This window comes from Phalacrocorax aristotelis, chromosome 1 (assembly GCF_949628215.1).
Source record: "Phalacrocorax aristotelis chromosome 1, bGulAri2.1, whole genome shotgun sequence".
Classification (NCBI taxonomy): domain Eukaryota; kingdom Metazoa; phylum Chordata; class Aves; order Suliformes; family Phalacrocoracidae; genus Phalacrocorax; species Phalacrocorax aristotelis.
This window is the reverse complement of record NC_134276.1, coordinates 139,133,627-139,156,998: the sequence shown is the minus strand read 5'-3', so window position 1 is coordinate 139,156,998 and position 23,372 is coordinate 139,133,627. Positions and strand designations below refer to the sequence as shown.

General features: G+C 45.7%; 2 protein-coding genes across 12 annotated transcripts in view; one reads left to right on the top strand and one right to left on the bottom strand.

Moving 5' to 3' along the window:
- BORCS5 (BLOC-1 related complex subunit 5) overlaps positions 1-9,809 on the top strand; it is a 75,514-nt gene extending 65,705 nt beyond the window's left edge. The window contains exon 4 of the mRNA XM_075112094.1: positions 5,923-9,809. Within this exon, the coding sequence (XP_074968195.1) occupies positions 5,923-6,153 (231 nt within the window). The 3' untranslated portion in view covers positions 6,154-9,809. The remainder of the gene's footprint in view (positions 1-5,922) is intronic.
- A 4,107-nt stretch (positions 9,810-13,916) lies between these two features.
- DUSP16 (dual specificity phosphatase 16) overlaps positions 13,917-23,372 on the bottom strand; it is a 71,146-nt gene continuing 61,690 nt past the window's right edge. For all 11 annotated transcript variants that reach the window (XM_075112014.1, XM_075112005.1, XM_075112061.1 and 8 more), the window contains 3 exons: positions 22,518-22,677; positions 21,701-21,824; positions 13,917-18,179 (listed from right to left, as the gene is read on the bottom strand). In XM_075112014.1, coding sequence (XP_074968115.1) covers positions 17,003-18,179; positions 21,701-21,824; positions 22,518-22,677 — 1,461 coding nt within the window. In that variant the 3' untranslated portion in view covers positions 13,917-17,002. The remainder of the gene's footprint in view (positions 18,180-21,700; positions 21,825-22,517; positions 22,678-23,372) is intronic.

Genomic DNA, 23,372 nt, shown 5'->3' with positions numbered 1-23,372 from the left:
GGAAGGCTTGAGTCGGAGCTGAGGGAGACGTGGGCTGCAGAGGTCAGACCGCAGGGTAGTGGCAAACATGTCCAATAACACAATATGCAGGACAGTGGAAAAGCTTATTTCAGGAATGAGCCTTCTTATTCTTTTGAATTCTGAAATCATTTGTGCAACCCAAGGCCTTCCAAAACAGTTAAATCTTGGTGTTTCAGGAGCAGCAGCCTATCTTACACTATTGTGTATCTACTATAGCTCTAAGGAACCAGGTCTAGATTTAGGTGTAGATCTTCTGAAGTAAGTAAGGGCCCTGATGTACCTGTTAATATTACTAAAACGAGAGCCAATTAAAATGGTTACTCTTCTCTAACTTGACTGCAATCTGTGCAATGCTTAGACTGAATACCTCCTTGGCGATTGTTTACAGCAATGGCAAATCACAGAAGGAGCAAAAGGAACATTTTGGCATGGGATTAAGTCTTGGATGTGATAAGCAAAACTTAAGCACGAATTATAGTTGTTTACCGGACAGTGGCGCAGAGAAAGGGTTCTCATGAGAACTGTACTCATGACCGATGCTGAAGAGAAGGACGTGGGATCCTTGGCTGGGCATCTCTGTTTTCTACCCTGGCAAAGATACTACCCAGTAAGTTCATCACTTAGCAGTGTGTGGGATGAGTGGGAGAAATAGAGGATGTTCCCATCATCAGGAAGTCATCACGATCTATTGTGCTAACTTTGCGTGACATTATCAAAGAGAGAGGGGAAGAGAAAAAAAAGCCATTCATTGAGCACATTTGTTTTCAAGCAGTACAGAAAGAGGAGCTGTCTTCAGTTTTAAGTGCGTTGATTGAGAAGTATTTTCACACCAGCACATCGTGACTAATATTCCATGCTGTCGTGTTCCTGCCTGTCACTTTCTGATGTGGTTTTTGTGCAGCTGCAGGAAGGAGTTCATTTAACCCCAGCCAAGCACCTGACAACATGAAGGGAAAGGCCGCTTGTGCTCAAAGTGCTGTTCTAGCAAGTGAACTTTCTGGAATAAGAATTGTGCCCGAATGGCTGTGTTTTTTTGAGTGGCAACCATAGGGGATGGGAGCTAACAGCAAATCGTTAGGGCAGAGGGACACAGGACAAATAGGTGTCTAGCTGAGCTCTTGAAGGCTGTTGGTGAGTGGGGGAAAGCAAAATGTCTTCTTGCCTTATTGGCATTTTAGCGAGGAGGTAGGGAAGCTGGGAATGACAGAGCATCCTCTTATGAGATGTATTTGTTTTGTTACAAATGTCAGCAGTGCCTCTCTACAAATTTGATTCCACGTTTAAGAACTTCTGATTGCATCTGCATGCTCTGCAATCAGGGAAATGTGTCTAGCTGTAATTTTCAGTCTCAGTCATTGAACTAAGAAGATGTGACCTCTGTTTCTGAGAGCTCAGGACACTTACATGCCCATGACAGAGGTGCTATAAAACCATGTCAGGTAAGAGGTATATGTAGGGCACTGGTTTGTTTTCAGTGTGGTCTCTTGAAAAGAATTGGGTGGTGTCCAGTGCTGACCTCAGTCTTTTTGTGGGCTAAATTAATGTCTCTATTCTGCTTGGCAGTGTGGGCCAAGAAGAATTCTAAAATGAATGCAAGAATTTGTGGTGTGCAAGATGTCTGAAAGTCCCCTCAATTGTTTTTGTGTTTCATCAGTGTGTTGTTACAAATGGGCTTGTGTAATGCAGAGGAGAGTCTGCGAGCCCTTACTGGTTGACAGTGTGAATGGTGTAGCAGGAGGGGCTGTGCTGGGGCCCTTTTAAGTGGGGGAGTATCCATCTTGCAGTGTTGTTGGAAGTAATTATGAATCTGTTTTCATTTGAGGAAAGAAAAGCCCAGTAGATGTCTTTTCATGTTTAAAATGTGAAGCTGAGGCATAAATTAGCATCCTGCTGCTACTGATCCACAGAGGAGTCATGAGCTTTGAAATAGAAACAGACCCAAATTCTGAATGTCAATGGCTGTGCAAAAAAAGTACGTCATGCTGGAAGGTGAGTTTTAGGCCTGTTTTTACGATATTATACTGCTACAAGAAAAACTGAAAAAAACTCTTCCATCCTTTTTGATGTCGGAAGGGGGGAAAAAAAAACCCCTGTCTTCTACTCTGGGCCTGTCCAGCCTCTGGTTTGTGGCTTTAACAGGAGGAATTATTTTTGGAAAGAAATAAAAGGTGCATCAGGAGCTCCTACCTCTTCACTGAGAACAGATCTTTTTTCCTCAAGAGCAGGCTGGGCAGAACCTCTGACTTTGACAAGAATTAGGACTGGGGCCTCATGTGCTAGGCTCTGCCCTTTGCTTTTGTTCTGTTGCTTCATAACAGGCATCAGGTCCAGTCTTTTGACTCTCTAAACTCTTCTGTACCTGCAAATTGGGCATGATGATCGCTTACTCAGTGGAGATGTCTGAAGGAGAAATTGGTGATGCTGAAGCCATCAAGGAGCTGGTGACAGCGCAGCTTCACATCTGTCATGGCTTATGGGTACAGGGTGGTGACCTGCTCACGGGGGAGTTCCCTGCAACTGTGGTGGCCTGGCGTAGTGGGAAGCTCGAAGCAAGAAGAGCAGAAACAATGGCTCAAATAAACACTTCCAGATGGTTGTGGGGCAATGGAAGAGCTGCTGGCTTTGAGGTGTCTTGCTGGGCTTCCCAGAGAGTTTCTCAGCCAGAAATGAGCAAGAAGACTGAGACCTGAGTTTTTTCAGAACAGACTGTGGTAGGGCCTTGTGTATGGGGGGTGGGGTGTTGATGGGAGATGCTCAGAAAAGGCAAGTTCACTCATCTGACCCTTGAGCATGTCTTGAAAGGCATGGACTGCCTTGGCTGTAGGCAAGGGAGCAGACTTGCCTAAGCTCCCTTTCTCCAGATGCTTTTTATTGCTACTGTATGGAATTAAATAGATGGGAATTAAGCAGATTCTTATGTGCTTTCCCTCTTCATTGCAGATTCCCAAAGGATCATTTTAGTCTTTGTGGTGGGTAAACAGGGCTGACCCTCTGAGTGTTGCAACTGAAGGCCCAGTCTGAGCACCAGAGGAATGGGGCTGTGTGCCAGGAGAGGTAAAAGCACAAGGTCTGGCACTGGAGGAGCTCGATTGGAAGGGGAGGAGGCAGGAAGGATGTAAGTGTGTATTTAGGCCCGCTTCAAGGAAAGCTGCAGAGAGGCATTGGCATTTCTATACAGGAGTTAACATGTAGGGTGGTGGGTTTTTTTTCCCCCACCTTGTTAAAAAGACCAGGTTCAGTCTGAGTAAGAATTGTCCTTCCTTGCAATTACTCAACTTCAGTCCCCCTTGTCGTGTCACTGGCTGTGCAGCTGCCGCAGCCTCCCAGAGCAGACAAACTGGAATGCTAGGTATAGGGAAACCATAGGAAACACTCACTTCCACCCTTTCTCTTTTTTGTGAGGCAGCTTTTTTTATAGCCATTGTGAATGTGTCCAAAAGTAGCAAAGAGCTTGGAAGGCCGCTCTGCATTTCTTCTTCCTCTTGCAGGTCGGCTTGAGCTTCTCCCGGTGTTCCCCTCCACTAAGTGGACGTACTGGTATTTACACAAAGAGTCTAGAAGTCAACAGATGAAAATTACTGGAATGGAGAGAAAAAAGGGGGCTTTTGGTTTTTTTGTTTCAGAGCTTGGTAGGTGAGTGCTTTGCCTCTTGCAGAGCACTGTGAGGCCACGTGGAGAACCTGCCTGTGGAGGAGAACTTCAGCACCAGAGGAGGTTTCTGCCTGGGTCCCTGGGCTGCTCAGTTTAATGAGGCGTGCTGGCTTTTGGCAGGTTTCTGACTAGCTGCCACCCCACGCCACTGTCTCTCATTAGGTGGGACGCTTTTAGGTGCTGGATTGAATTTACTTCCATCCCGTGCAGACCTGGTGGTGGTCTGCTTTTTACACACTCCAATTTACAGAGCTAGCGCCAAGCTACTAAATTATTAAGCTGGGGTTTTAATGGAAACCCCTGTGTAGGCTTAAATTGTTTCCACTCTATTTGGAGTTTCCTGCTCTGCTGGTTTTTATTTTGTCCTGTGCATGAAAACATGGAGGGAGGAATTCACAGGAAAGCACACAGGCAAAGAGGAAGAATTTGGCCTGCAAGCACTAGAAAGTACAGACGAAATAAAAGGTTAATTGGTACTGTATCCAGCTCTGATGGAGGTGATAGGGGAAAAAAAATGCTTCCTAATCCCCATGACAGTTCAGCGGAAACTTGTGTGTTTGTTTCAATGCTGTTTGCAACTTAGGTTTCTCAATAAAATGTTTTCTTGCTGGACTGTTTTTGTCCTGACCCTTTCCCCAGGGCTTGAAAAGGACATTTGTCAGCAAACACAGATCCCCTGGTTTTACCCCTAGTGTCAAACACTGCTGCTGCTGGTGGGAGAGCAGTGCTCGGTCTCGTGGGACTTCCCTCCTTGGTGGGGGATTCCCCTTGCAGCTTTGCACTGCTTCCACCCGCTCCCCCGCCTTGCTGCAGGCTCTCTGCTATAGCCCCGCACCACTGCGTGCTGGGTCAGGATTACACTTGCCCGTTACATGCTATGTAGGTCAGATCTGGTCAGCACAGCTTGTTTTTCAGCAGTACAGCGATAAATTTGTGTTGTCCCTGATGACAGGTACAGTTGCTGTTCTCCGCTGAATGGGTTGACTCTGTCACACAGTTAAAGTGAGGGATGTTGTTTGAACTGGGGACTCAGCAGTGATTCCCTGAGGCCACTTCATTGTGAGTGGTGACCTCCTTCCTCTGGAGGCAATTAGATGGGAGAGGTTCGGAAAAATAGTGAAAAGAGGAGGCAGTGAGCTAAAACTGGCCAGTGTGCCCACTCCTGCCCTTTGCTCAGCAGCCACTGTGGGCACGCGCTGAGTCCCAGGCGAGGGGATCGCTTTCCACCATGACAGAACATGGTCATAGGATGTGTTCCAGCTGCTCAGACATACCAGTTTGAAGAACCATCATAGTGGAGCAACTGGTGTTGCCGAGCACAGCTACAGCGAGCCAAAGCAACCAAGCTTCAGGTGTGCGCTTGAGGGTTTGGAGCAGATCTGTTACCAAGCTCTCTGAATATATGGTATGTCTTACAACCTGTAAAACAGCTTAAACCATCTGACTTGGCTCATGTGCGTATGGTACTAGCAGCTAGCCAGAATCCCGCCTGGAGTTTACAGGTCTGGCTGAAGAGAAAGTTGGGCTGTGAATTATGAAGGCTACCTTCGTCACTCAATGGCAGGAATAACACTGCAGTTCCTGTCATTGTCATCACGCTGGAGCTGTGTTTGGGTACTTACTGTGTTTAATTGCACGGCTGATTTACTTAATGTCTCTCCTGGGGTCACTCATAACACATTTATTTTTAAGATTCGGGGAAATTAGGGACACTAGCAATCCATTGTGGTTCTCTCCCAAGGCAGGAGTTTTCCAGACAGTGATAGTAATAACAGCAGTGGCTTAGTCACAGAGTAACCTGGCTAAGCTGATGAAATAAATTAGCACTGGCAGCTATGGTAGAGCTTAATGCTTTCAAATGAATGATCTCCTCTGAAAATATACTATAGATGCGGGCAGAGGCCACAAATTTCCTGGGTTTGGATAACTTGGAGGATATGCATATAGTTGGGAAACCCCTGGCAGTGCCTGTTGTCTTTCATCCCTGTAAATACAGAATTTTCTGATCAAGTATTCAGTGTTTGGGTGTAGAACTGAGGTGGTCATTTGCTCTCCCTGATGCACAGCTATGAATCATTCCATTTCATGACAAACTTGTCATGCCCCAGCAGAGGAGCTCCTTTGTACCTGGCTGGTAGCTCCAGTGGGGTGTCTAACATGCTTCTCGGTTGCTTTTAGGAAAGACAGCGTGCTGAAAGGCCTATGGTAACAGTCAGTCTAATGTGCCTCGCTCTGTTTGTTTTTAAACAGATGGACCTCTCTGTGGAAACTCTTTATAGCTTCATGCAGGAGCGCCAGAAGAAGTATGCCAAGTATGCGGAGCAGATCCAGAAGGTCAATGAGATGTCTGCCATCCTCCGCCGTATACAGATGGGCATCGACCAGACGATCCCGCTGATGGAGCGGCTGAACAGCATGCTGCCGGAGAGCGAGAGGCTGGAGCCCTTCAGCATGAAACCCGACCGGGAGCTAAAGTCATAGCTGATCCAGCAGGCTCCCCCTCCTCACCTTCCACACTCCAGCATTCAGCACAGATGCGCTTCCAGCGGGCTGGGCTGGCAGATGTTAGAAGCGGACAGCAGTGCTGCCTGACTGTTTGCCAGGGCATCGGGGGAAGAGCAGCGTCAGCTGCCAGAACTGCGCAGCCAGGAATCCAGGAGCTCCCCAGTCCCGTCGTCTGGAGAAGACGATTTACTGTTCTTTCATCTCCCTCCTCTTGCCGTCTTGTCTCTCTTACCACTACCACCACCTGTGCCGAGACATTTGTTTCATTGCTGTGACTAGGTTGGCGTTTACAGAGGAGGAGTTTTCTTTCATCTGTTTGTTGGTTTTTGTTTTTTTTAAACTAGAAAAATTCAAAGGGATACGGGGTGTGACAAATGTTCTCACGTGGTTTTTGTGCCACTGGGATTTAAATGATTAGATGGCTGGCAGGTATTTCTGAGATCCCCTGGCCTTGGAAATACATGTGTTTTTATAGGTGAAAGTGCGGGAGCCAGGAACTGGCTTATTAAAATCTGCCTATTATCATAATTAACATGGTTTGCATGGCAGGGTTTTGGCATGTCCTCCTCAAGGCTCCTGTTTTTATGGGCTCACTAATTTATGAGGCTGTAAAGGAATAACTGTTCCAGAAATGTATGTCTGTTAATGTTAAGCAAGCCTTAGCGTCCCTCTCCCCCTTGCCCTGGCAATGCCCCTGTGCCCCAGCTGGTGGCATTTCATGTCCCTCACCTTGCACAGTGATTCTGACAGGCCCTGGCACTGACCTGCTCATTTTGCATCCCAAAGTTGGACACAAGGTGTCTTTTATTTTTATCAGGATACTCCAGTTATCTTGGTGCTGTCTTTTTCTACCAGAGGGATAGAGTTGTTTCTTCACCTTGAAGTGTATGGAGTTGGAGGTGGGAGATACGAGAAGTCCTTTAGGTCTTCTCCTTGGCTTAGCTGCTGTCATGCCAAGAGTTTGCCTGAGCACGGTGTTTTATGACTGAATCCACATGGCCCTTTGGGACCACGCTCAGCAAACTGCTCCAAGGAAAACAGGATGTTCTTGCCTTCTCCCAGGTCAAGGGTCCTGCTGGAAGGCGGGCAGCGTGTCCATGCCACCCGGGAGCAGGAGCATGCAGGAGACGAGCTGGTTGCCAAGTCTGCCACTGGTCTGCTCGCTGCAGGCGATTTGCAGCACCTCTCTGAGCTTTGGTTTCTGCCCGTATAAAATGGGGGGATATTCTACACACTGCTGTAAAAATATTTATGAATCTAGAAATAAGCTTTAACAACCTGCGTCACCATCGTGTGGCAGCTCTTGTCTGCAGCAGAAAGGGCATGAAACTAGAGTGAGGAGTTTGCTGGGTCAAGGGTAGGTTTGTATGTGTTTGTGTTAGTCCCAGGATGCGATTGCTGGCAAGGAAGCTGAAGTGCACCCATGAACCCCAAGGGTGGTTGTACATCAGCAGTGCAATTCCAGTGGCGAAGACAGCTGTCTTTGAGAGAGTTAGTGTGACAACCCATCTTCTAGCACAGCACAAGGCTAGGTGACTTGCCAAAGGCAATTTGCTTCGATACATCTTAGTACTTAAGAGTACTTAATCGGTAAAAGATGGTCTCTAAGCATCTGGGAGTAAAAGTGCACTAGATTTTTGATGGTATTAATTGGTGCCTGGTGGCAGGAAGCAACAGGCCGTTCTCTTGTTGCATTTCCAAAGGCCATGTAGCCTAGAGTGGATTTTGTGGTGTAGACTGCAGCCAACTTAGATGTGTATCTGAACCATAGTGGTGATTGGACCCTGGGGCCTGCTGAGCACTCTCTGAAAGCAGAGTCCCATAGAAATTAAGCCCCCTGGAATGATGCCCTGGGAAGAGCGATTGACCGCTTGAGAGGCGGCAAGGAACTCAGCAGATTTTCTAGTAGAGGCAGCAGAGTGGGCCTGGTTGTCTACTGCTTCCACCGCAGAGTTGTTACCTAGTTGCGTATACGTAGACATATACTGTATGTTGCATGGGATATAACATCAGGCTTCCATCCCTGCTCATGCGTCTTGCAGTATTTTACACTTGGTTTGTTAAAAGCTTACACGAGGTTTAACAACCGATGAAAACATGCTTGCCATGGCTGTGCCCATGCAGGTCCTCATTTTCATCACTGAATATGTGTCTGCCTCCTGCCACCAGACACACCAGAATATTCAGCAGCCTTAAATAGCGGCTGCAGGCGTTTTTGTCCTCCACGTCTAGATGATGCTGTCTGGAAGTTTAGAATGTGCGACATTCAGCCGTCTGCCAGACGGGATCATGAATATCGCACACCCTGGCGTGCTGGAAGCCTATACCGGTGGGAAGATCCTGATACTGGATATTGAGGCAGGGGCTAGGCTGCAGATGCTTTCTCCTGTAAAGCTAGACATTTGGCCTCATGCTATTAAGTATCAGATCAAAGCATTGCTCCTTGCAGTGCTAATGAGGGCAAGCGAATAGTATTCCTATCTGAAAGCTGCAGGAGCAAGGGCTGCAAATCAGTCCCTTCCTTATTTGCTATAAAACACCTAGACATTGGGCCGATAATGGGAGAAAATGCTTGTTCTTATGAACACTGGCCTTTAAGCTTGTGTGTGTGCTGCTGGGCCTCCCAGCAGCAGCCTTCTGAGCAGCAAGGGTAAGCTGTGAAAAATTTTAATAGCTTAACTAGAAAGAAATCAGAGCTGAAACATGAAAGCTGACCTCTTCCAAAGCACGGAGGTCATCACCTTCAGTCCACAGGAGATGGTGTCTTGTATGGGTACTGTAAGATAGCGTGCACCTTCTAACTGTTCTCAAATGATGGTTTACAGTTTTATTTAAAACATTGTCACTGGCTTCATTAATTGTAAGTCTTTGGATCTCTCACTGAGGGGAAGATATTTCCTGCCACATCTTCCTGAGCTGCTGTTTGTTGCTTGGCTGCTGCTCGTCCGTGTTGCTCTGCACACTGCTTTCAGCTTCATCTCAAGTGCAGGTGATGCTCAAGGTGAGACTGTTGCTTCACTCCCTTTCACGCTGTTTAGCAGGAGATTTGAGATGTGACTGGAATTACCTTTCTGCTTATGAATTCCCTCTTCCGAGCCAAACCGGAGAAGGCCTCAGGTATCTCTCACGAATGTACTAGCCGTTACTTCTGCCACAAAGTTAGTGCTTTGAACAGAGAATAATCTGGCGTGCTCCACTGAAAACACACATTTCTGCCCTTTTTCTGCTTTCTGAGGTGGTGTGTGGTCTGGGGTGCAGGCTAAGCTTCTTGATATGCAATCTTCTGAAAACCTGGAGGATGAGGTGAGTCTCTGGGTCTGCGGTTCCCTGCTGGCCTGAGCTGCTCTGGTTCTTCCCCTGCCTCTGCTGTTGTATCCCCCCCACTTCGTGCTGCTGCTGGTGCTTGCTGCATCCTACGCTGGTCAGTGTGCCACACATGCAGAAGAGGTTTGCTTTGCTGTTTCTGTTGTTTTTGTATTTCAGTGCATTGACAGGGTGCTAAAGTGCCAACCTATATGCAGGACAATTTCTGTGAAGATCCAGTGAAGGGGACAGAAAAGAGTTCTGGGTTTGTTTTGTTGTTTGTTTTTTTTTTAAATAGATGTATTTAAAATTAAATATATTTAAATATATTTAAATATTTAAAGTGTATTTTTCCCTCCTCTAAGCTTTTACACAGAAAGAGTAGAAGTACACATTTTTACAGGCCCACTCATTGCACAAGCCAGGCCCCGTCTCTATATCAGACTCTGCACCAGTGGTTTCCAGAGGAACTACTGTAACGTCCCTCCAGTTCCCGAGCTGCCGGAGTGTATTTTGGTTGCCAGCCTTGTGGCTGAGCGCTCCTTGGTTTATGAGTTGTTATCCTGTTCGCAGACTTGCTCTGCTTTCAGCTGCCTACATGCTACATGTCCCACAGCTCCAGCATTAAAACGTTTGGTATCTCTCTTTTCCAAGTGTGTTCTTTCTCTGATCGCCTTGCTTATTCTTTATTTACAGCACACCACTTCTTGCTGCGATGTCTATGGGACAGTACGCACGCTTCAGCGTGGGGGGTCGTATCTTAGCTTTACTGCTTTGTATGCAGAACCCACCTTTGTGCCGTGGAGATGGCTGCTTTCAGCTGTCCTGGGGCTGCCTCTGCCCTGGGACTGTAAGGAAACACAAGTCCTGGAATGAAAATAAATTTTTAGTTTTTGGGATGCTGTCCTAATTCAGGTTGGCACTCATATCCAGTTTAAATAAATGATGTGTGCCATGATGCTTGTGACTCACCAGCAGTGGTGTGGGACTGTAGTTCAGCTGGCTGCCTGCCTTTCCTGTGCTGGTAGCCTCTTGGAGATAGAAGGTCTGGGATTGATGGAAGTGTCTTGTGTAAAGCACTCGTGGCGTGAGACGCTCTCTGCCCGTTTTGTTAGGGCACTTGCACCTTGTGTGCACCCAGTAGCTTTCCTAATGTTCAGTGGGAAGCCTAAACGGGAGCAGTATTTCTCACTTCTAAAAAAAGACCGTGTCCTGACAGATGCTTGACAGCAGTTTTTGCCAGATTGCAGAAGGAACTAGAGCTGGGCAGCCTTGGGTAGGCTGGCTTTCGGAGTGGCCCTTACCCTGACGGCTGCTCAGCTCCTCCTTCCGATTCTTCACACATCCCTGTACTTTTAGCAAACCTTCAGCCTCTTTTCATCTGGTCTGTGGTACTTCTCTGGGGTTGTTGGCTTGTGTTCAGCTGCCACAGGTAGGTTTTAACTTCTTCATAATGTGAGCCTGCACAGGACAGCAAGGTGATACCGAAAGGAGAACGGCTCACCCAGTGGTCGCCAAAGCCAAGGCAGGTCTGAGGTGGTCATGGGTGTGCTTGGCCTACCTACAGCATTGCAGAGCTAGTCCTCCTAAGGCGGGGGAGAGGAGAGGACCATTAAAAAGGCAATTCTTAATGTCAGCTGCCTAAACTTACCCTTTTGTCTTTTCGAAAGCTTTGTATTTTAACAGACCTCATGGGGAAGCTGTGGAGGTAGTGAAACAGGAGAGCCTACTGTAAGACCATAACAGGACCACAGAAATAAATGAGGATGGCTGTAGGTTTTGTCAGTACGTTGCTGGGGGTGTTACCAGCAGAGCGATCAAAGTGTTTGATTCTGTTCTCTGAATTCTGATGCAGGCCGAACGCCCGAGAAGCACAGCAATACGGGAGGCTCCGTGGAATGTCACAGGGGTTGTTAACGACCGGGTAACCAGCTTTCTGCAAGTGGTTAGCAAAATTTTGTTTTTTAAAAACAGAAGGGGCAGCTGCTGTAAGAGTATTTGGTGCTTGCTGAGGGAAGACCAGCTTTGAGAACATCCCACGATGGAGTTGTTTCCTGCAGGAAACAGGTTATTCTAATAAACTTAGAAAAATCAGTGGTTTAGAGAAGAATAAGTGAAAGTAGCTGTAGGAGAACGCTGTTCTCCTGGCATTGGGAAAGCAAAGTAGTGACGGATTCTCACCTACTGCCCATGGGGTGCTAAACAGAGAGATGTAAATGTATAGGGGTTTGGGGTTTTTTGTTAAGTGATCTGATGCTCCAGCCTCACACTTGCCTGTAATATATCACACTTCAGCTTTGTACAGCAGTGGCGTTTGGTGAAGGCCCCTGCAAACAGCAGTGAAACCCACACCTCAGAGTAAGCATTCCCTTCTGACAGGACAGTTCCCTAAATGGCTGGTTGACAGCATTTTTATATGCTAGGAAAGCAGCCCCTTCCCAGAGAGATGGGTGCTGCAGAAGGCTAGAAATAGCTCCCTTTTCTATTTATAGGGAGTCTTAGTCTCAAAGTGTAGAATTACCTGAAGGCTTCACAGTAGAAACACTTCAGTTTACCTCAGAGCAGCCATTTGGGCCCAAGGGCCAAGAGGTTCTCTGGAGGCACAGGTCCAAGGGAAAGGCTGGCTGCCAGGCTAAGGCTAAGCTGACTATTATGAACAGTTCCACCTGAATTCCCAATTGTGGTTTTGTCTGTATAGTATAACAGCAGTATTGTATTATAACGCTATAATGCCTTAAAAGTACTACACTAACTCCACTTTCATCTCAGAAACTGTAAGAACAAATACAGGCTAGCTAGGTGTTTAGTCAGGGTAATTAAAATGTCTAGGTAGGTGAATGTGGCTGATTCTCACTAATTTCAGATTTAAAAAGGGGCAGTAACAGCCTTATTAGGACTCTGGTGCTGTCTCCAGGAAAACCACCAGGCCACTCTTCTGGACTTTTGACACCACCACTTTCTGGGAAGAAATCAATTTCAAACTTCTGCTGTGAGTCAAAGTGTAAGGAGCAGCTCCCATAATTATTACATTTCTACTTTCTCCCACCCAGCCCCCCAAAAAAGAAGTACAGCTACCTGATCCATGCTGGGGGGAGGCTTGCCCTGTTTTCATTCCACTTGACTCTAGGAATATAACAGTGATTGTTACGTCAAGAGCCGAGTGACCTCAGGGACCCCTGCCCAGTAATGCCAGTCAATGAAGTGAAAACCAGATGTTGATGACACGTGCGAGGCCCATTTCAGCTGCCTCCCAGGCTTTGACTGGAGATCGAGGTAGACTCTGTCTTCCACAGAGCTGTCTGCTGGCAGGGGCAAGAGTGGAGGGATGGAGGAACAAGAGCAGAGCGAGTCCTGCAAAGCAGGCAAGAGGAGGACAGGTGAAAGCTAAAGTGCATGCTTCAAAAACCAACTCTTAAAGGCAACAAGCCATTCATACAAGAGCTAGCCTGACCTACTGAGGTCAGAAGCGGACTTTGGAGTAGGGTGAGGGGAGCTAGAGCAGGTAAATCTTAGAGGATTGTCAGGTGAACCTAACGAGCTGGTGCCATTTAGGTCTAGCATTGTGCATGGTTCTTGTTTTACCATGCAACGCATGCAAGCTTTCTGCGTACTAGCTGGTATGTCTTGTTTGTAGAAGCAAGCATAGAAGCCCACAGATTGCTACTCGTGCTGTGAGCGATGGTGCGGTCTCTTCCAGAGAGGTCAAAGATTCTGCATTTCCAGAGTGGGATTGTGTGTTAAAACTATCTTTTTAAAAAAAATACCTTCTGCTACTGGACCTGAGTCTGAAGATACCATTACTGAAACTTACAGGTCTGAGCTTTGCCATCTAAGGATATAACGTTAGCAGCCATGTTCTACTGCAGGATTTAATTTTAATATATGCTACATTTGTATAAGCTGTGCTCTGAAGAAGCAATGAGGGGCATACCCCTCCATCAGCAATCAGAAGTTGCCCTGAATGCTTCAGGACTGGCAGAATTAGTCAAAACAAGTATTTAATTAAATTCTTCTTCAAAGAATTATGGGGGGCAAGAAAAAACCATGGGCTTCATCCTAAGTAACTTTATTGATTTGAAACACTTGCTTCAGAAAGCCTAGCACAGCTGCCTTGGGAACAGTTTACCTGCAACCGCATTAGACTCTGTAAGTCGTTAATGCAGAGAAACGCTGCTGCTGCTGTTCAAGGGAACAGAAGAGGTGGGGTAAACAGGAACAGGTAAAAGGCTGGAACTGCTACTGGTGCTGTAAAATCACGGCTGCTTGCACTGAGTGGCCCAGAGCTGCCCGGTCTGTGTCATTCGTTAACAGGCGTGCATCTGCAAAGGCTACACAGGATAAGGATGAGCCCCCTGCTAGTCCTGGGGAGCAGGTCATGCTGCAGGCAGGTAACGCGCACTCCGCAGCCAGAGGCACACAGGCTCATTCCTCAGCTGTTCTATATAAACAGGTACCATTTCTGATTTTATTTCATCATAACATACAGGTAATGCTCATGACACAACAAGATGAGACACTCACATCTCTCTGAACCATTTAAACAGCTTGCCATACACCAAAGAACATTATATTCATATCGAACATATACATATTTCCCCCCTCACACCCTCCACTTTGCTTTCCAAACTTCTGAAAACCATTTCCAGCATTGTTCAGGTACAGGACACTAGGTCGGACAGGAGACAGGGCACCACCCTGTGCAGGACATGGGGTTAAGGCTTCCTCCTGCAGGAACCTGTCCCCTAAAAATACTGAGCCTACAGCTTTGATTCGTTCAGCGACTATTGTGTACTGGAAATCACAAGGAGACAGAAGACCAGATTACAGTTCCTCAGAAGGTAATTAATCAAACGGAACCCAAACTTACATATTTGTATGTAGAGAGAGAGAAGGGGAGATCACACTTGTGAAGGAGCACAAAGACAGGAAGACGCTGTTTCTGCCTCTAGGGTTTGATTTGTGTTAAGCTCCATTAACTAATTTAAATCGAAGACATGGACTTTAACTGAAATCTGGCTGAGCGGAGCACTGCTAAACCATTTACATACACACACAGCGTGTGTATATATGCTGAAAATAGTTGTAATGTAACTACTTTCACTTGATACATAAACAGAGACAAGTGGCAGTATGCTTAATGAATAGCTAAGACCTGACACGCGCTCTAGTGTGGTGTCCATGTAGCCCTTGCCCAGGCTACCCCTTCTTGCAGCATCCCCCCCACACACAGCACGAACACAGCCTCTGGGTTCAGTTACTCCTGGTGTTGCCTCTCTCTGTGCCTTTTGCACTTTTTTAGGATCAAGTTAATCAATGCTGTAGCTTTCAGTGCTATTTTCAACAGTCCAACAGGAGATTAAAGTCACATCCTAGCCACAAAACACAATGACAAAATCTGCACTTTTCAATATAGTAAAACCTGAGATTTGAGTCACAACTAGCTAAACTTACAGTAAAAAAAACCAAAACAACCCCCCAAAACCCAAGCTACTGACTTGAATTAGCGCTTCAGTTTGCTGCTGACAAATATTTTTTTTTAAAGCTGTTGGCCGGGGGTAAGTACGTGTTACATGTGATGATTTACAATTTTCAGCTGCCTGCACTGAAATGGGACAGAACAATATAGTTTCCCCCTGGATAGGTATTCTGAGGGGTGCTGGGGAAGACCCAGATACCATGTGTGCACCTCCCGTCGGAGCAGGAAAGCTGAAGCTTTACGCTGTGCCTCTGGTACCACCCCTCGCTGATCACAAACCTCTTGCAGGAACACGTGCGCGCAAAACAGTTTGAGCGGCGGCAGCCAAGGTACCGCAAGAATCGGGAGCTGGAGGGGAAGCAGCTGGTTCACTGTCAAAAACAACACAAGAAGGGCTGTGCCTAATCTCCCATGAAACACCCCGCTGGCAGCAGGGAAGCGACACCTCCTTGAGCTGGCATGTTCCCTGGGGTGGGGAGGGTGAGGACGCGGCCCCAGCCAGCAGCAGCACAGCTACAAGTGTCTGCAGCCAACTCATGCCTTGGCACACTGGGAAACTAGGATGCTACGCTGGGACACAGAGGGCAACAGCCAGGATCCAAGTTCCTTTGAAGCCAGGAGCGCAGGAGGTGAGCAGGCTTCCCAGTAAAGCTGTCTCTCCTGAAACCCCCTCTCTTCCACACCACACTACGAGACAGGACGCTGGACGTCCCCTTCTGTTTTCCTTGGACAGCCAGCCAGACTTCTCTTTCTCAGATGAAGTCAGCAAACCTAATGAGAAGCTTCCAGCACCAAGCCCCCATGGTCTGAGTGAGGATGTTGGGATGGAGAAAAAAACCCAGCCACCTGAAATGCCCCTACCCTACAGGTGACTGGAACCATATATGAAGAGCAGTTCCTTAATAGTACTGCTCAGTTAAGGACAAAAGCCCATTTTTAGCTTTAAAAAATGAAAAGAAAAAAAAAAAGAGCCTTCACGGGTCACCTGTTGAATTGTCAACTGGCAAAAACAGGATGTTGCTGTATTGTACCAGCTGCTTCTCTTGCACATAACCCTAGGTATGAACCACGCCATTATAGCTTAGAAGGCAAAGCAGCTACCCCTCAACCAGAAGCCAGCTTAATTTAAAAAAAAAAAAAACAAAAAACCAACACCAAACCAAACACTGCTTATTCTATGTTTCAAAAGACTGGGGGGAAGAGTCCTAAGTATGGTTCAGTCGTCATTTTTAAGAACTGCTGCTGAGCCAACTGAAACACTTGTGCGTAGACAGCTTTAAAAAAAATAAAATCGAATGTGGCTAGTCGTTACTTGTTCACATTGCTTATGAACTGACTACCAGCATCTGGCAGCCATAAAGCCCTAGTTTATTTTTTATATTTTTGAGGTACTGGGTTTTTTTTCTCTGAAGCAGCTCTCTAGCAAATCACCTAAAGCCTATCCATTAGAACAATAGTTACACCAGTATTTACATTTGCCTGAACTGTGCGTTCAGACCAGCCTTGCTGTAACCAGTCCCTTTGTCCTTTGGAATCACGCCCGGTCTCCTTTCTTACAGGAAAAAGGTCTCCCTCCAGAGGTTGGCTCAGTGTCAGGGCTAAGGTGCACTGGTGAAGATGTGGGGCATGAGGCGGGGAGGACAAAACTAGCTTTGATGGGTAGGAGCACGTTTCAGTGGAACCAGAGAAAGGGTTTGATACCAAGAGAGCTTCCTTTTAAAAACCACTGAAAGGATGTGCAATCCATTGCATGTAATTCCTTCCTCCATCAGGGAAAGGTCTTTGAAATGTTCTGCCATTCTCCAGGAAAGGGGAGGAGAAAAACCCAGCACACCCGGCCTCCTCAGGCAGATGCTCACTTGTCATTTCTTTGCTGTATGAATCTAGTCACTGTGTTCACACTGAAGCTTCGCACTTCTTCCCACCCCCCGCCACCTTTCTGCACAAAGTTTGTTCTTCTCAGATTTACAGGGACCTTTCAAACACTGGGGGAGCGGCCTGGAGGGGGAAGCAACTCTGATACAGTCACACAAGCCCGTTGCCCCCTCAAGACACTTCAATGATTTCCATGCTGCCTGAAAAGCTCGACTGACTGCCTACTTTCCCCAGTTCTTCTCTGGATCTGTTGTCTGACATGATGCTCTCCCCAAACTCCATCTGGCAGCTTCTGCGCTTAAACTGCTTTTCAAAAGAGCTTTCCTCATGCCAGCTCCGCCTGGAGTCACCTCGGTCACCCTGCTTTGGCCTCCTGCGCACAGCACAGGCCTGGTCACAGCCCGTGGGCAGCTGACTACAGCTGTAGGCAGAGTAAGCAGCGCTGTTCCCATAGATGGCGGAGGCAGAGTAGAAATGCGAGGACTCAGTTGCAAAATACCAGCTGTTGGTAAGGGATGTACCCGATGTCTGAGGAGCCAAGATGTCCGAGTGCCAGCCTTTAAGGCCCAGCCCAGCAGCAGATTTTGCCAAATGCTGCTGGCTGGTGGAGAGACCAAACAAGAAGTTCGTTCGGTAGTTGTCTTCCATGCTCCCGCTCCGGTGGAGCGGGTACAGGAGCGACCGCTGAGAGGTGGCACTGCTGCTGGCTCTCCCCAGGTGCTGCCGTTTGCTGTGGCTATCCAGCTGCCAGGTGTTCTGGGGTTTCTTGGGAGGGTTTGCTTCCTCTTTGTCAGGGCTGGTTTCTGGGGTCTGCTCCGAGACCTCCTGGACAGGGGAGAACTGACACAACTTGCTGCTGCCCTCTAAAGCAGTTGCGTGCTTGTAGTATTCCAGGGTGTCTTCGGAGGAGGCAAAGCCCTGAACCGATGCAGTCACACAGTTGCTACTTGCCGAGTAGGATACAGATTTGATATCCAAAGAAAAGGAGCGCTTCAGCCGGTTGCTGTCCTCCACCTTATCTAGGGAGACATGCAGTCCGTTTATGCCCTGTACCAGCGGGCCATCTTCCAGGGGGGACACGTGCCCGCACGGGTCACTGCCGCAGTCCATGGGCTTCTGTTCCACGATCTCGGAGGTAGCGGTAATGCAGATCTGGTTAGTGGAGAGGCTGCTCTGCCCACCTTCTGGGACCAGCATGTGCTCACTGCTTTTTTCTAAATGCAGAAGTTTCAGCTTACTAATATGTCCAGGCTGGCCACTCTGGTTCTTGATCTTTTTCTCAAAGTCCAAAAGCTGGCCCAGGAAGTTGAAGTTGGGAGAAATGGTTGGCCTTTTTTCTTTCACAAATCTGGAAAGAGGGGACAAACAAAACAAGAATTAATTTAAGGACTTGCTGCTTAGACCTGAGATAACCTTAGAGCTATTGTGGTGAATGCTAAAAGCCTAGTCTTAACTTGTCAGGATGCCTGGACTGAGGTTCCATCAAGTACAGGAAACATGGATAAAAAAAAGTCAACTTTTAAACAAGATAATGCTGGATGCTCTCAATTCTCTCTGTAGTTTACGTAAAGATGTCTGACAAAGGGAAAACCGTTCTTTTTACCTCTTTACGACGTCCACAACAAGGTTTGAGGGAATAGTTTTCCTTATTGTACTTCACCAGTGGGAGCTCTGCTACCTCCATTTCTGACTGGAGTTGAGAGCTCAAGTTCTGCACAAACAGCATCCGAGCTCTAGCCAAGAGACCTTGGCCTCCCCTGCACTGCAGAAAGCAAACCACTTTCCCCACCATTCAAAGGGATGAAACCCTATGTTCCTTTCACATCTCTCATGCTTGTCTTATTGCGGTGGGCGCTTCCTGCCCTGCTTAACTTTGTCACGCAAACAAAGAGCTCTGATATACGCTGACCTTATGCAGCAAATGCCAGTGATTTCTACCATACGCTGGTATTGGCCACTGATATGACCATCAAAAAGAAAAACAGAAAGGAGCAAATGCAGCATTAAACCAAAACCGTTCTCTCCAGCTCTGTAGGTGCTCGGCAGTAAAGGGCAACAGTAGTACCAAATCACTGGAAAAGTTAACCTATTTTCGAGTCCAGTAGGAAGCAGCCTGACCCACGCACATGTGCCAAGCTAAGCATGCACTTACTCGGCTGCTGAATATGGACAAGGTGCAACGCGTACTTAAAATATTTTCCTGAACCAGGACTGTAAATGTGACTTAAGTATTAGAAGTCATGTCATATACTTCAAAGTTAAATACAAAAGCAATGCCTTCTACCTGTCTGATTTGCAATATAGCTAAATAAGTACTCTTTGCTTCTTACAGGCTGTAAAACAGAAAGCTGCCTAAATCCTTCCTTTTTTTTTTTTTTTTTTTTTAAAGCATTCCTGGAACTATGAAGGTACCAGATGACAAGTGAATTAACAAGGGAAGAAACATTGAAGAGCTAAATCTAGCACAAACACACATATAAAACTTATCACTGGGAAATTTAAATATTATTAAAAGCAAAAAAATCTCTCTGGGGATTTGTACAGGGGCTAAGTTTGCAGTCACTAGAAACAGCATGAAAAAAGATTGGACGGTGGGCTTGTGCACATATGTATATACTAGCACAAAAGCAGGCAAGCACATGAAAAATACCAAACAAAACCTGCCCTTTTTTTTTTTTTTTTTAAGTTGCCAACCAACCAACAATAGTAGGAATAGTCGAGCTGACAGGATGACCTGGAAGATCAGACTGCGCAGAGTGATAGTGGGAACTTCCACCATGAAATGCCAACACTGGCAAACGGAGAAAACTAGTAAGTCACGTCAGAAGGGATTCTTTAGGTCAATCTCCTCGCACTGAATTTGGGGGCTTTTATTTCAGTTTAAGCAATTTGCTCATGAGAATTCATACGGTCTTTGTTCATTCTTTTCCCGTCAAAGCTAGTTGTACCTGTTATTGGATTTGTTATTTAAAGGAAGATCCTTCTGGTCAACCCTGCAATTTCTGGCCTGTGTTCTGGTAGCCTCTCCCTTCCAACTTTATCCTCATCTCTCCCCAAAATATGGGGCAGTTCTAAATTTAAAACTAGCTTTTTAAAAAATGGAAAAAGGTCAGGGAAGTCTGCTGGATCCCCCCAACAAGTTTTAAGGCTTTGCAAACTTTTTCATTTAAAAATGCACACTCTTTTTTCCAATTGGAAAATATGCATAACATTTAATTTTGATGTTTGTTTCCCTTGTATCATCCATTATATAAAAGATTTAAAATGTTTATTTCCTCAGATCTTTCACTTCAAGTAACACTGTCACCTTTTTATTTTCGTAATGGTGTCAGACAAACATTTTATCTAATAACTTTTATTAACTCTGAGAGAAGTATTGTTCTTTCAAGCTTTGCCAACAAGATCCCAAACCAATGAGTGAAATGTGCTGCAGACTGTTCTCATGAAGCCATATCAAAGGAAATGCAGCAAAATATAATCTATGTGTCACAGTAGTTGTTCAGTATTAGCAGCACAAAGAAAAAAAAGGCCTAGGATGATTAATCCTTCACACTCAGTTAACACTTCTGGTTAAGAAACAAACTAGAGTTTAATGCAGAGATTTCACGGAAGAATTTAGAAGCAGCACTTCAAAAGTTCCCTGAAGTTTTAGAAGTGTTTAGTCCTCTACAGCTTACCCGCCAGACCACTGCAGCCTGAGACCAGACAGGTTTTTTTTCGCTGGATCAGGCTCATACTTTGCACAGTATCCATCCACATCCACTAATTCATGCATATTACCTAAACCTGTATAACTGAGTTTTCACCTATGCCTCCTAACCAAACCCTTTTCACCACACACATTGAAATTACTGCACACCACCAAACTGTTGGCAGACTCTAGTAACAAATATGGAAAATTTCTAAAGGCAATGGGAGATGGTTGTAGTTCAGGCACCTCTTACATGCACTTTTTGCACTGCATACATAATCGTGTTCATCAGCTTAAAAGAAAATGCCCCATGGAAATCACGCTCCCCAAGGGAATATCAAATGTTCATCTTTCTGTCCTCATTGGTGTTTTAGAGATAGCAGTCACAATCAGACGCAATGCATCAGCTGTGCCAACAAGTACCAAAAAGAAAACCATCCTTTTCTGTACAACACAACAAAGCAGGTTGTTAAATGAAGTAGAGAAGTCATGGTAAACTGCAACCAAGCCGCCTGGAATCTAGCAGAGTGTTCACAATCCAAGTACAGAAACATGGGACTTGAAAGGTTAAAAAAAAAGGGGGGGGGGGAGCGGGAGGGTGGTCCCACAATAATTCCCCAATGCCACAAAGAGCCAACACTTCAAAATACTTTCTGGTTGAGTTTAATAGCAACAAAGAAGCTTTCTTAATTCCTAGACATTTCACCTGCAGGCAGTTCTTTGAGAGCATTACCAAATACCAAACTGAAGTCCACAGCTCCAGCATAGTGTTTGTTGTAAGTGTGATTATAAATATGCTCAGTCTCTTTAACCCTACCCATTCCATTCTCTCTCAGACTTAACAGATATTGTTATATTTGTGCTATAGCTGTATGTATGTACGTACGCACACTTGATAAGCATTTTAAATTCCATGTATTTGCCTACTCGGAGCAAAGACAAGCATCAGCATTTTTTGCAGGTGGAGAATTAATAATAGGTGTCCGATATCTACACACCACCACTAACCTGTTTATGGAGGAAGTCTACATTTAAAAAAAGGAGTGTGCAGAGGCCAGGGAACTACCAGATAAAATAACGTGTCTGCTTCTACCCTTGGTCATATAACCTTTTATTCTTCACCTCAAAAACAAGCCAACAGGAACAAGAATTAACACGAAGGGGAACTTTCTCCTTACCTGTAAGCTTCGTCTAAGGACATATCCATCCTCTTCATGATATATGCAATAGCGATTGTGGCAGAGCGAGATATTCCAGCTAAACAGTGCACTAACACTCGGCCATTTGATGCTTTTGCTTTTTCTGCATAGCGAAGAAATTGGCAAGTGTCACACTCAGCAGCATTATACCATGATGAAAAGTTTGCAAAGAAAGCAATGTTATTTAAAATCGTTCAAAACTTCCAAATTAACTGCTCATTGCAAAGCTCATGGAAGCTTTAAACAAAAAATTATTTTCTCTAGCACTGTATAGCATTGAGTATAGAAAAATCATGCGACTACACACAGGAAACATACTGCAGTTACAGCATACTGCGTTTTAATGTGCACATAAACAACCCTATTTAGATGTCTGGGAAAGGTGATTGTTTCTAATTTTATACGCAAGTAAAAAAGCAGGCATTCACGACAGACCAATTTGGCCAGTTCAAATTGGTTAGCTCACTTCTCAAAGCTAAAGACAGGATCTGTATGTCCAATTTTCTAATTCACTCTCTGCAGGCATGTACCGGGCATCTACGAGGTTGCCAGAAAGCAGAGCTGTGCTCTTAAAAAGTGTCTTTGTTCTGTAAGTGCTGGAAAACGCAGTGGCAGAATCTCCCTAGGTTATTTTGCTTCTGTGCATCTAAAGTGATGGTGATCATGTACGTAGATCCTTAGGGTGTTTTCATACCACCCAGAAAGCATTCAGGCCTTCTCCAGCCAAAACAGCAAGGCAGACGCACAAAGGAATTCAGAAACTGTTCTGGAGAGAGAATTTAAATTTTCTTCTCACCTATAAAATCGACTGATTTATCCAACCAAGGCAAAATTTTCTCACAAAAGCTGTCGTTCACAGGCACTCTCAGGAAATGGGATTCCGGAATAAAATCAGGCTTTGGACAAGTATTGCTGGCATTTAGTACGTAGCCAATATCATTCTGCTGCATCAGCTCCTAGGAAAGAGAGAAAGATTAAGCCTAGAGAAGTCAAATAGTACCTTTGGCACACTACACAGGAACTATGAACCTAAAGCACATCATAAAGCTAAAACACAAACTGGAATTCAGGAAACAAATCCTCAGCTTTTAATTCTTCAAACAACTTTTAATGGGACATCCAGTGTGTCCAATAACGTATGGGCTTTGTAGTCCATACAAACAATGTTAGCAAAGAACAAATGATGGTAGAATCCCTTCAGCTACTCTGAAGCATCACTTCCAAAGGAATTATTTTTTTGCTACTTTGAATTCTCACTGTGCAAGCTGATAACATAACGAAGCACTTCCCACATGTAGTTTGCTGACCCAAATACATGTGTTCTGGACCACATATCCAAGACTGAGCTTGCTCCATCACAGATATTGGTGAGAAATATGAAATGAAACCAATGCCTCCCACAGTCACCTCTAAAAGCGTCCGGGACTTCCTTGTTTCTAAGGCAACGTGCAAAACTCACTTGAAACCTCGAGAGAAAGAGCTGAGTAAGAGCTGAAGACCTCGAATTAAACCATTTTCACACAGAACTGACTGCAGTTTTATAGGAGTTCTGCTTTGTGGGTTATGATTTAGTTGCTCGTATTTCAGTTTTCAGTCTTTAGTCCTCTTGCATCTCAAGAGATTATCACAGCAACAAGCAAAGAGACTCAAA